General features: G+C 44.0%; 1 protein-coding gene and 1 pseudogene across 1 annotated transcript in view; one reads left to right on the top strand and one right to left on the bottom strand.

Annotated features, from left to right (window-relative positions):
* LOC147030111 (acid-sensing ion channel 1-like) overlaps nt 1-13,614 on the top strand; it is a 123,346-nt gene that overhangs the window by 90,832 nt on the left and 18,900 nt on the right. Inside the window, exon 5 of the mRNA XM_085872162.1 lies at nt 5,640-5,767. Coding sequence (XP_085728288.1) covers nt 5,640-5,767 — 128 coding nt within the window. The remainder of the gene's footprint in view (nt 1-5,639; nt 5,768-13,614) is intronic.
* LOC147030112 (uncharacterized) lies at nt 10,882-11,562 on the bottom strand (annotated as a pseudogene).

Genomic DNA, 13,614 nt, shown 5'->3' on the forward strand with positions numbered 1-13,614 from the left:
GGATCCTTAGGTCCTGAGTAGTAGTTAGGGTGGTGGCTTGGGACCCTAGGATCCTGAGTAGTGGTTAGGGTGGTGGCTTGGGATCCTAGGGTCCTGAGTAGTGGTTAGGGTGGCGGCTTGGGATCCTAGGGTCCTGAGTATTGGTTAGGGTGGCGGTTTGGGATCCTAGGGTCCTGAGTAGTGGTTAGGGTAGTGGCTTGGGATCCTAGGGTCCTGAGTAGTGGTTAGGGTGGCGGCTTGGGATCCTAGAGTCCTGAGTCATGGTTAAGGTGGTGGTTTGGGACCCTTGGGTCCTGAGTAGTATTTAGGGTGGCGGCTTGGGATCCTTAGGTCCTGAGTAGTGGTTAGGGTGGTGGCTTGGGACCCTAGGATCCTGAGTAGTGGTTAGGGTGGTGGCTTGGGATCCTAGGGTCCTGAGTAGTGGTTAGGGTGGCGGCTTGGGATCCTAGGGTCCCAAGTCGTCACCGTAACCACTGAGCCAACACCAGGCTACACACTCAGCCTGTCATCCTTCCGAGTTCGGCGAAATGAGTACCAATTCCAGTGTGTGTACTGGTTGAGGGGCACTGCATCAGCGACACAGTCGTGCTTCAAGAAATGAGAGCTACCCCGGCAGCTGAGCTGCCATACGACCACCACCACCACAACGAAATTGTGAATTAAAAATAATCTGTTTTCATTGCCTTTCTTTTACATTGATTGTATTGCGTTGTTTCCATAATTGCAAGTATAGTCTGAGTTGGTTTAAAAGATAAACCAGTATGTCTATTTGTATCAACGATATCGAAGAAGAATTTCATAAAAATGTGGCAAAAACTATAACTGTATGAGAAATACTGATTTCAATTAATAACAATATTAAAATAAAATCATTCATAATAAAATCAAAATTAATTGCAAACTCTTTAAAGGCGGTCACGTGGTCAATAGTTTTTCCCTAATTAGTTTTCGATATCAATTAAATTACTATTTTTTGTAAATAAACAACAAATAAATGTTTTGAAGGGGGAAGGATGAAATCGGAGGGGAAAGGATGAAATGGATTTCACATTACCGGGAGGTAGCTCGAAAGGGGGGGGGGGGTAGCTTGAAATCTTTACACGGCACTCCCGGCTAAACGTCGTTCGTGACCGTCTAAGACGAGCCATTTGTTGACACTTTCTCTCCATTTATCCCATACTTAGACGTAAAACGTTTTTCTTCGTTCGCTACATTGTCCTGGTGAATAATATACTGGGGGGCGTCTATTGGCTGTCGAGGCGTCACGTGATCCGTGAGGAGAAAATTCAAATGAGATGGCGTGGCGAATGCATCGATTTTCAAGATGAAAATACACAATAACTGCAGATATTTGGGTGGAGAACTTTTGGGTACGTATGTATTTGGATATATACTATCATATTATAAAGGTTTTGTCTACCCCATCCCCCCCCCCGCCCGATGAGTGGAACGAAACTTGATTTTCAGGCACTTTCTGAGCCAAGGCTGATGGCCGAGTAATGATCCCATGAATTTATAGTAGACACACACACACATTAATTCAGTCTGTCTGTCTTTGGCTTTGTTACCTCTTCACAAATGTACAGTAAACAAATGCACGGATGCAGGGATTGAAACCAGATTCAGTGGCATAATGGTCAGACAATCCACTCTGGGTCTTCGAGGTTGGCGGTTCGAACCCTGGTCGAGTCATGCCAACGACTGTAAAAATGGTACATGCTGCTTCCTTGCTTGACAGTGCATTTAAGAAGGATAGAGCATGGCCAAACAACAAAAGGTTGGCAACCATCAGCAAAATGGACAGTAATAGAACCAGGGACGTCATTTGAGAGTAACGAAGAGGAGAGTAAAGATGGTATTAAGTCAAGGGTCTTTCACTCTAAGAGTAGTTAATGCAACAGTTAATTAGTAGTGGCAACAGGAACAGTCGATATGTTTAAATTGGAATAAGATAGGCACCTTGAAGCATTGGAGATCGAGGGGTATAGGAATGTTGGCAGGACTTTGAAGTGGAATGTGGATGAATGGGTGATTGTGTACTGTGCTTAGTGTGATGTCTGCAGAGCGTCTTGTAAAGGGATAGTATCTGTGGTTGGTTTTGTATATTGTTCACCCGAAAACCACCTTCATCCACACCCTTGCCCTCCCCCCCCCCAACCTGATATGTATATATATATATATATATATATATATATATATATATATATATATATATATATATATATATATATATATATATATATATATATATATATATATTGTTACAGATTTCAGAATCCGATCCGATGAATACATACCAACATCCAGGTCCTCAGATAGTTATTTCCCTAAATGCATGTCCAGGATAGAACCATCCCCATGTCTGGTGGGATTCTAAATGTGATGCGTTGAGAAGGGTAAAGAATAGATCCCCCCTCTTATGGGAAGCTTTTCCTCTTTACGACAGACACATTCATGCACGCGAGATACCCGTTTCTTTCACTGACGCCGATGCCCGCCTTTTTTTCATCAACGTTGACCATCGTTTCTTTCATGGACGCCGAGACCCGCCTTTTTCCATCGACGTTCGACACCCCGTCCAGCAGCTCTATGGATGCTAACTGGCTTCTTTTCATATCGTGCTGAACAGTAAAGTCATAATTGTTGTTGACAGTTTTATGAGCGCTTCACATTTGTGCTCGGTAATTCTGACAAAAAGCTGCTTTTTGCTCACCCAGCACCACAGACATGGCCTCGTAAGCGAGGAATAACCCGAGACGTGTTGGTTGTCACGGTCACAGTGCGCAAGTGGGGCCGAGTGAATTTGGGAGGAGTCTGTGCCGCCGAGACATGCCGCCTCAAAAGAGGAGGGAGGTCCGTTCTTGGTGTGTCGTGCGGCACGGTGCGGGTCAGTCAACAACGAGTGAGGTGCAGGTCAGTCGACGAGTCAGTTTGTCAGTCAGTTGGCATCAGTTCATCAGTGACAGCCAGACGGTTGCTTCGTGAATTTGTCAGACAGTTGTGCGTGCCATGCCAGTCAGACAGTTGGTTGCTTCATCATTCCAGTCAGACGGACGCTTCATCGTTCCAGTCAGATGGCTGCTTCGTCGGTTCCAGTCAGATGGTCACCCTTGGCGTACCTGTTTCTTGGGGGTGACGTCGACTGGCGTTCAAGCCTGTTGGCGAGTCGGTGCATGGCAAGGCTGGGTGCTGGTGATGGACAAGGCATGCTCACACATTTCAGGACGTTTTTATTTGACAGACGACTTCTCTTTGAGCGAGACAATTCTTCGAACCCCCCCCACCCCCCCTCCCCGAATTATCTGCTGGGTACCCTTGTCTGTGTTTAGTTGTTAAGTAAGTCAATCCCGGATAAGCACCTGCTCTTTGTCTCTTTTCCGATCATTTTGATCGATTTTGCCTGATTAATTATTTATTTGCTTGCTATCATTTTGATTGATTTGGAATTTATTTATTTTTACCTCATGGAAATAAAAAGTTTTTATTTATTTATTTTCTTATTAATAAATTATTTGTTGACATTCCAACCGATCCGTGCTTATCCTTTCCTTCCATTGATACAGCATTGTCCAAACCGAGATAGACTGGGAGGTAATTACTACACGACTTGACCAATAAGAGTCGGCATGCACCAGCGGTTAAATGCTCTGCCGCCCTAATCAAGATAAGATTGGTGCTTTGCCGAGGGTATGCTCCCCATTCAGGTAACCAGGTGACCTCTAGTTAAACGACATAATTAGATGGTGGACACTAGAACTAGTGGTCAACTGGGTGGCGTTCGTGGTTCTAAAGCAATCCACTGTACCACAAAGTTAATTGTGAGTGGTGGCCTCAGGTCTGCCTCTTCCGAGGACAAGCGGGGATTAAACCCCATCATAATACACTCAGTACCCATGGCCGTAACAATATATATGTATATATATATATATATATGTATATATATATGTATATATATATATATATATATATATATATATATATATATATATATATATATATATATATATATATATATATATATATATATATATATAATGCCTGGTGTTGGCTTAATGGTTAGGGTGGTGGGCTTAGGATCCGAGTATCCTGAGTTCAAATCCCACTCGGCTGTTGAATTAATACCAGGTGGGGTTGACTCTGCCTGTCATCCTTCCGAGGTCGGCAAAATGAGTGCCAGCATGCTGGTATCCTGTGTCGGAGTGGCGACCCGTCCAGGATTGTGCCCAATAGCCAAGGAGACTGCTTCGGCAGCACCAATGCTCTGCACAGAGTATGGTCCCAGTGGATGGATATATATATATATATATATATATATATATATATATATATATATATACATATATATTGTATTACAATATATATGTATATATTTAAATGAAGGTTTAAAGAGGTTTAAAGGTGTATAAGTAAATTAATTTTGTGTATTACCGCCGTTTTACCCAGTCTATGTAATTGTCGAAGAAAAGGACTCCAATGGACTCAATCATCATGGTTAGAGAGCACGGCATTGTGCCAAATGAAGTTCCACTTTCTGCACGTCCCTTCATCTTTTATTCATTAAATATAATCGTCCGAACAGTGGAAAAAAAATTAAGCCTTATGCTTCACTTAAATAAATCCACTTAGTTATTAAAATCACAAATTTGTTTAAATTTTCAGATTTCACTCCAGATGTTGACACTTATTTGGTCCACAAGACATGATTCTCAAATTCGATATAATATTTCGATTATCCACTTTAATTTTAGTCCATGAGAGTATATTGTGTTTCCAAATCAAGGCATGTAATTTGAATAGGCCGAACAAATTCGTGAATTAATACCCCAGCAAGCTGACAGAGGGCTGATGAAGGATGATGCCATGCTGAAGGATGATTAAATAAGGCCGTTAATTATCTTCAGAAGGGGTGTTTAAATTAACTCGAACACCCAATTTTCACTCATGCACTCCCTTGGAGTTCCCTTTGTATGCATGCAAAGTTTCAGGCTGCTAGATTTCATGGTTTTGGAGTTATGGAGGACACACACACACACACACACACACACACACACACACACGATTGCAAAATCCCATCTCCCACTGTGCTGAGAAAGCATTTATACAACTTCATTATTTCAGTGTCACCTTTTGTTTTTGGGTGTTCATATAACAAACTGATGTGCATGTTTTAATCTGATAAGTACTTTTCGCTGGTTGGAGATTAGTTGCAGCTGAATAAGTTTCCTTGGAAGGATAATGCTGGGTGGTTTGCCAATGACTTCCCAGTAGAAGTCCAGGGCAGGAATTTGGAGTTCAGCCAGGGTATCTGCACAGAATGTACTCGTTTAGAAAGGAATATTTCAGGGGGTTTTTTGTCATCCACAAAGGAGTGCTAAGATGTTATCCCTTGTTTGTTGATTACTTTTGTTGCAAGTTTGTGTTTTCCTGTGTTGCAAGATATATATTATGTTCAACCTATGTTTTGACAATAGTATTAGTGGTTGCAATGAAGTGGCAGGATATCTTCTTTTTAGGTAATTGTCTTCACTCTGAAAGGATGTTTGAGATTGTATTTTTTTATCTTTTGATCAGAATAACTGAATTTTAATTTAATTAATGGTCTAAGCAGGCTTATCAACATGCAATTTATGTATCTGCAGAAGAATCCACTTTGGAAGCAGGGTTCAAGGTTCAGATCCACAACCAGGATGAGCCCCCATTCATGCACCAACTTGGATTTGGTATTTCTCCAGGATTTCAGACATTTGTCTCCTGCCAGAAGCAGCAGGTACTAACAAACACTGCACTCAGCAATTCTGTTTCATGATTGAATAGAAAAAAGGTCTCGAACCATAATGCACATTTATTATAATAAAGGACTCTATGCATGAGCAGCTTGCTGGTGGTGTGGGTAAATCCTTGAAGTGTTGTCTTCATTGGTAGGGGTGCAATTACCATGACTGCTCAGCATAAATTTATGTCCTGTGATGGAGTAGCATCTGGTACAAAATGTGTCTATCATAACAGAAACATATGTACTTGTCTGTCCCAATGCTTTAAATAATCTGGGCTTCCAATATGTGACTCAAACAGGAGTGTGTGATAAAGTTTTCTGGAATGTCTCTGTTTTCTTTAAGTAATCAAAATAAAGACCAATTACTGCAACGTAGTCTCAAGAAGGAAACTAGACATAACAAAACTAGACATAACAAAACACACACACACACACACACACACACACACACACACACACACACACACACACACACACACACACACACACACACACACATACACACAGATATTGTTGCGGAAATGGCCCTTAGTGTGTTATTAAATATAGGATTAGCCCAGATCCCCCATTAAATGAATGTTTAGCCAGGTTGTTCAGTAAATGGACGTTACATGTGTGGTGGGAGGTGTTGGAGGCATGTTCATTGTTCGTACAGTGGTGGTGTACCGAGAGGCTCTTCTTCTTCATTCCCCTCTCTGGACTAGAGTCTCCGCCCAGTGTTCTGGGAGGAGCAGTCGGCTTTGAGGCGAGCGAACGCCGGGAAGGCAACAGAGAAATGACGAGTGTCGAGTCAGGTGATCGGCAGTAGGAGAAACTGCATGAGGGTTTTTGCGATCGCTTTTTCATGAAGAGCGAGCCAAAAGAAAGGCAAGGAAGGGACTGCATGAGGTCTGTCTGCCGTCGGCTGGGAGGCGAGTGAGTGCCGGAAAGGCAGGGGTGGATCTGCCTGAGGTAGAGTGTGCGATCGGCAGTAGGAGGAACTGAACTTGAGGGTTAGTCAGCAATCTGCTTCGAGAGGAACTGGCTGCTGTGTGAGTTGGCGATCGACTTTATGAGGAGGTCATCGACAGGTTCAACCTGCGTCTAACCACGGAGCCTCTGTCCTTACTCATGGCATGGCCCGACACGTCTTGTGGTCCCATCGATCTGCCTGTGGAGCCCAACACCCCGATTTGGCCTAACCTGGTGAACAGGCTAGGCCTGGACTTGTATGTTGGACCTTATGAAAAGCCAGCTGGAGCATACCATATATCTTTTGTCTTGGGCCGTCGACCTTACGGGGGCTGAACGCGCTGAGGCTGCGTGCGTGGGCGGTGTGACAAAAGGAGGACGACGCCGCCATTTTGCCACGCGGCGTGTTTGAGCTGGGTGCTCAAATCCGTCGACATCGGCTTGTCACGAGCCGCATTCGTGCCTTTGATATTTTCCTCTCGTCCACGAGGCATCACCAAGTACTGTGTGTCTTGTCCGTGTCTTGTCTGCATGCTGTCCGTGTCTTGTCTGCATGTTCTCTAAGGTTTATCTCGCTAGGGTCCCCTTCGAAACCCATAATCCACAGCTCCCTAGTTATGAACGGGTTATAGATTGATTATAACATTGTCGTGAATGCTTTGCTTGTGTTGTGTTCCCCTAGGTGTCCCCAATAAATCTCGCTGATTCGTATGAAGTTTCCGCTTTGGGTTTGTTCGTGCCATGCTGTGAAACAATTCGCTCGATTGGTATATAAAACCAAAATGGTTACGGACTGGCAGAATTCGCTCGGTCTCTGACAAAACCAGTCTGTAACCAGGGTCTATTCCCCCAGCTGTCAAGGCACAGGTGTATTTTGGTATTGTGATCTGAGGCGCGTAACCTGAGAATTGTGCTGAACCAGCCGGCATTATAACCGTGGATACGGCTGTTAAGTGACGGTGCTGTTAAGTGACGGTGCTGTTAAGTGACGGCTGTTAAGTGACGGTGCTGTTAAGTGACGTCCGAATCCTTAATACTGGGGTCAAGAGTCAGGTGCGAATCTCACCACCGCTAATCCATAACAATATATTATGTACTTGAAAGGACCTTAAAAAGCTACTTTATTTGAAGTTATAACCTTAACTCACAAGCAATTGACCGATTTCCCACCTGCCCGGATCATGAGCTGGGCACCGTTTTTCATCGAGGTTTCGATCCTTTCATCCCAGAACCTCTCCAAATGGCAGATCCACAACCCCGGTCGCAGGTCCACATTAGTGGATTACTCAACATCAATGGATCCACAACCTCAAAGTTGTGTCCAGATAGTCAGTCAACACAGCAATGCAATATCCTTGTTCAAACTTATTTAATTATAACTTTTATTTAAAGTACAAGAGGGCAGGATGCAGTCATTGTTGCTGTGTTTGCTTCTAATCTTGCTTTTTGCTGTTGAGAAGTTTCAGTTGCTCTGGATTTTTGTTATTCTTTGTTTTTGTCATCTTTGTGTCCTGCCTTTTTTCTTCTTGTATCTTTATTTTTCTATCAGCCTCTGCTTCCTCCTTGGATGTCTTTTCATTGTTCTTCTGTCGTCCTCCTTCTTCTGTGTTTCTCTTTCTGCCTTTCTTCTCTTTCCTCTTTCTGCCTTTCTTCTTTCTCCTCTTTCTACCTTTCTTCTTTCTCTTCTTTCTGCCTTTCTTCTTTCTCCTCTTTCTGCCTTTCTTCTTTCTCCTCTTTCTTCTCTTTCCTCTTTCTGCCTTTTTTCTCGTTCCTCTTTCTGCCTTTCTTCTCTTTCCTCTTTCTGCCTTTCTTCTTTCTCCTCTTTCTGCCTTTCTTCTTTCTCCTCTTTCTTCTCTTTTCTCTTTCTACCTTTCTTCTCTTTCCTCTTTCTGCCTTTTTTCTCTTTCCTCTTTCTGCCTTTCTTCTCCAGCATTGTTTCTTATTCTTCAGCACTGAGGATTTCACATCACATTTTATCACAGTGTTTGACATTGTTATTGGTGTTTTTATTATCCTTGTACAGCTTCAGGATAGACAATGTTGCATGTTTTTCCATTTGGAGCCAAGATGAAAAGGTTTTTGCTGTTGTCAACTCTGGAACAACCAACATAGAGTTAGCCATGAGAAAAGCATGGGCTTTGCAAGTTGAGGCCAACAACTTTGAGTGATTGTCTTTGTGCCTTGTTGATGCTCATGGCAAAACTGAGGCAGACAAGAAACTGGAGCCTTCTAAATTCAAATGGCAAGTCATATGGGATGATTGGAATGCATGAAATTATGATATCCTGTCCTGCTGTCTGGCCAGACATGATTGTTGCTTTAATGACATGTGGCATAAGTTTATTGACAGCCAAACATGTTCCATTTCTGTGTGTTGGTGGATCCAAGTTCCTGAGAAGCATAATGAGTGCACCAGTCTTGAGCTCCAGATTGTGAGGAAGCACACCTAGTCGTTTCAGAGAGTTAAGAAATTCTATGGGGGTAGTGGACTGCTTCATTTGTATCTGGTACAGTGTCAACCGACTTGTACATTTGCATAGTGGCAGGTAACTGTGTAAGAAGGCCTCTGTTTGTGGAATTGGCGACATCACTTTTTGGTGCCAAAACATTGACATCACTTTTTTTTGGTTTGGCATAGCCACTTGTGGTTATGGAAGTTATGTGCACCATTTGGAAATACTGCATCTTGTAGTTGTTGAAGTGTTGCCACTGTTTTCCCAATGTTGTTCATCAAGATAATTCCATCTTGATCTTCAGATGCTTGGGCTCCGTTTCCCAGTTTGAGCAGGCTTGCAGCAAACTCCACAGCAGATAAATCACCCTTTAGAAGCACTCACATGTTTGTTATTAGGCTGATTCGCTGAATGTTGTTCCAAATGTATGAGGCCTTGAGGCAGGCCTGCAGTTTATCAGCTTTGGTTCCATGTGGAATGACTGGCAGCATCTGTCGAAAATCCCCAGCCCACAACAGAATCACCCCACACATTCTTCTATCATTATGTCAAAGATCTTGCATGGTGCGATCAAGAGCCTCGAAGGCAGCTTTGTGAGACATTGCACATTCATCCCCAGACAATGAGCCGGCACTCCTGCAGGAGCTTAGCTTTGCCAGTAACTCTGCCAATGTTGCAGGTTGGTGCCTCCAAACTTGCCAGATTTAAGGGTAACTTGAAGACTGAGTGAGCTGTTCTTCCTCCTGTCAACAGTGTGGCAGCAATGCCTGATGATGCCACTGCAAGGGCAATCATGTTTCTCTGCCAGATTTTTGCCAAAAGAAGATTGATGAGAAAAGTTTTGCCAGTTTCACAGGTAGAATCCAGAAAGAAAGTGCCACCACTCCCATTGAAAACTGCTTTTGTAATCTTATTGAAGGCTTCTCTTTGGTCTGGAACCAGACATGGCTCATTCTCCTGTATGTATTCAGCAAGCCGTTCCATGTTGTAGTTGGTCTCTCTCGAAATTTCATTTGTGAACCTATTGTCATTGTGTCGTTGAGGGTCAGGAAGGCCAAACGTTTTGAGGTCAGAGGAACCCAAAGCCTTGATCTTGTATTCAGTGATAATGAGGGCTTAATTGAAGATGGCATCACTGTAGTCCAGTTCCAGGTTAGGATTTTGCACTCGTGCATGATGTAAAATGTCCTCTGCCAGATTCTCCTTGTGGTTGTCCCATAGTTGTTGAGGATTTGACATGGCACATGTCTGCAACATGATGGCAAATAGGTTTCGCAGCATCCATGGTGATCGAGTTGCAGATGCCTCCTCCAATGTGCTGTTCCAGTGTGTATCATCCTCCAAGAGTCCTCTGAGCTGGCAAGCCTGTTTGTAAGTCTCACAGATTGTGGCATCCACCATTCGCAAGTCCTCAAAAGATGTTGGACCTTTGCCCTCATGCAGAAGCAGTCTCAAATAAAAGCATTCAAAATTATTATGAATAACAGTGTACACATGGCCAAGTGCATCACTAGCTTTGATGTCTGGCTGGTCAAGTACAGTTTGTCCTGCTCTGCCCATTTCTTGTTGCCAACATTCCATGTGTAGTACTTGGGTATCTGATGATACAACAGTGTTTTAGCAAATTCATCATCCTGGTAGAGATTGAAGAAAGCAGTGAGAGTTGTGTCTTGTGGGACTTGAGCGTGCTCACTGACATTCTCCTCAGTGAAGTACACTCTGGCCATTCTCAAGGTGCACACTGAGGTGAACCACAGTGGGATGTCGCTCATGAATTGGGAAGTTCAGGATCCTCCAGATGGCTTCATTGCTGCTGATGTATCTTTCCATTTCAGACTGCCGAACCTCATCATGCACAGTCCCATCCATTGTCAGGCCAAATACAGCCATGTCAGATCCTTTGTTGACATACTTGCGTGGCTTTGATGGATTTGATAGATTTCACAGAGTGGCATTACTCAACATTGATGTGTTCATTGAATAGTCGTGTGAGGAGTGGACAGTATGGAACAATCCACCTGTTGTCAACTTCAATCTCACAACCATGAACTCTGATGATTGGTGTGAATCCACCATCTTCTGGTTTTCTCCAATGATACAGTGGGTATCCATCTTGTCCAGTCTGTGTCTCCTTCAGAAGATACTGTGGGAACCATTTTGTGCATTTGTTAACTTTCATGCACGGTGAGTTTGGATTGATGCTTCCACAGGGACCATGCGCACCATCTTTGTTTTGTCAGTGCTGAACAGAAGTGGATCAATTACTTGGTCTGGAAGTTCAGCACTGATGAAGTTATCCACTCTGTACACATGAAGTTCATCTTGAAGCCAAGTCAGAATGTGGGCATGTGGCAGGCCACACTTTTGCCACTCAATTGTGTACATGTAGCATTTAATGGCTCCAAAAATCTTACCCATGGTGATGACATTCATCATTGCCTTCATTTTTTGTCGGAATACTGTTGCCAGCAAATTATGGTGGTGATGTGGTTTTTGGCCTGGCATCAGTTCATTAGCCACTTTCTCCCAAGCTGGATTACAGGTGAAGGTGATGAAGAGAGTAGGACAGCCATAGTTTTGCACATATGCCATGGAATCCTGAGTGTGCTCATGCATATAGCGGGAATACCTGTGAAACTGGAAGGCAAGATGACAAATTGGCCAACATTGGCAGCATTTCCATCATTGTTAATGGCATCCCTGGGGAGAACATAGTTTTAGACTCGGAGTTTCTTTTGGTTCTTTCGAATGAATCTCAGCCTTTCTGCCTCAATTTTGGCATGCATGTCCACAACAAATTGGTGGAAGAGATTTTTGCAACACAAGATGTGAGTGAAATTACCGGCTCTCAGCATAATCCTGCAGACATAAAAGTTCATGTCAGAAATGTTCTTTTCACGTGGCAGTCCTCTTGCTGGGTCTGTTTGTTGCAGTTTAATATCATCCATCATCATCCTGCCAGAAAATTCGTGGTTACTGAAATGAATCATATGATGGGAGTGTCTCAGCAGTTCTCTGGAGGGAGTTGTTTCTGAGTTGCAGCACAATGTCTTGATCACCATGTTATTCACCAGCTGGATGACAACCACTTCTGATGTGGAGGGTGCATTGAAGTGCCGCTCATGCTCCCCAGCTGGAGTTTTGTCTGAATGAATGACAGTTTTGTATTCAGGTGTCATCTTCTCCATGGCACACTTTGTGGTGGTGTAGCCTGCGGGCATGCAGGGCGGGGCATGATGATGGGAGGAGGGGTCGTTGTGGTCATCGTATCTGCAAGGAATATAAGGTGTGCACGCCGCCTGAGGCGTCGTAGTAATGCTGGAGTCGCCCGGCGCCATAAGGTGTGCGCGCCGCCTGAGGCGTCGTAGTAATGCTGGAGTCGCCCGGCTTGTGAATGTGCTGGATACGCAATAAAGGAGAGCCACGGGCAAAGTACGCTCGCGCTCGCGCTCGCGCTTGTGCACCACAGCCCGGCTCGACTGTTCCCCCGCATCGTGTCTGCCTGCTAAGCATCTTCTATCAGTACACCACACACTTGAGACTCCAAACATAGTGGTTTTCTTTGTGGAGCATATCTTGCAACTGCAACACCACTTCCAACTTGGTTTGAATGACATTGTTGCAGCACTGCTCAGCCTGCTTTGTATTGTCATCAATGAATTAGATCTGCAGGAATTTTGGCTCTTCATTTGGTCGTGGCTGGAGACTGCCAATGTCATGATAAACCTGTCCCTGCACTTTAAGTGTGGGCATGTAGCCAGATTCTCTGATCTCTTTTGTGGAGCCAAAAGATGTCATGCTGAAGCACATGTATCTTCTGATGTTGCTTTGGAAATTAGTTGCATTTTCAGTGTTGACTGTCAACAATGTACGAAGAGGTTCAGGAGGAGCATTCATTTGGGTCAGCTGAACCTTGCCACTGTCGCAGCATATCCCTGGAGCTTCTCCTGTCCATGTCATCGCATCACAGTGTCTGCAAATAATCGACAATGAGCCAGTCACAATAATTGGATCAGAAGCATAATCCAAGGCTGGATTGGAGAACAATGCAGAGTTTTCTTTAACCCTCATGGGCTGCTTACTGGATGTAGCTATTCTTGTTGCGTTTGCTTCTCGTCTTCTTTCTTGCTCTTGAGGAGTTTCAGATGCTCTGGATGAAGCCATTCCTGTTGCATTTGTCCCTCATCTTATTTCTTTCTCTTGTGGAGTTAAGGCTGCTCTGGATGTAGCTTTTGTTGTGGTATTTTCCTTTTGTCTTCTTTCTTCCTGATGAGGACTCCCCCCCCCCCCCACCCACACACACACACACACGCACACCTCTCTCTCTCTCTGTCCCATCCTCGCTCCAACCCCACCGAATGCAGTACAGCACTCTCTATCATTCTCCACATCCCTCTAGATATATATATCTCTCCTCTCTCTCCCACCCCCCCCTCC

The sequence above is a fragment of the Eptatretus burgeri genome, chromosome 3, assembly GCF_056783735.1.
Source record: "Eptatretus burgeri isolate ZD-2024b chromosome 3, Ebu_testis_v1, whole genome shotgun sequence".
Taxonomy (NCBI): Eukaryota; Metazoa; Chordata; class Myxini; order Myxiniformes; family Myxinidae; genus Eptatretus; species Eptatretus burgeri.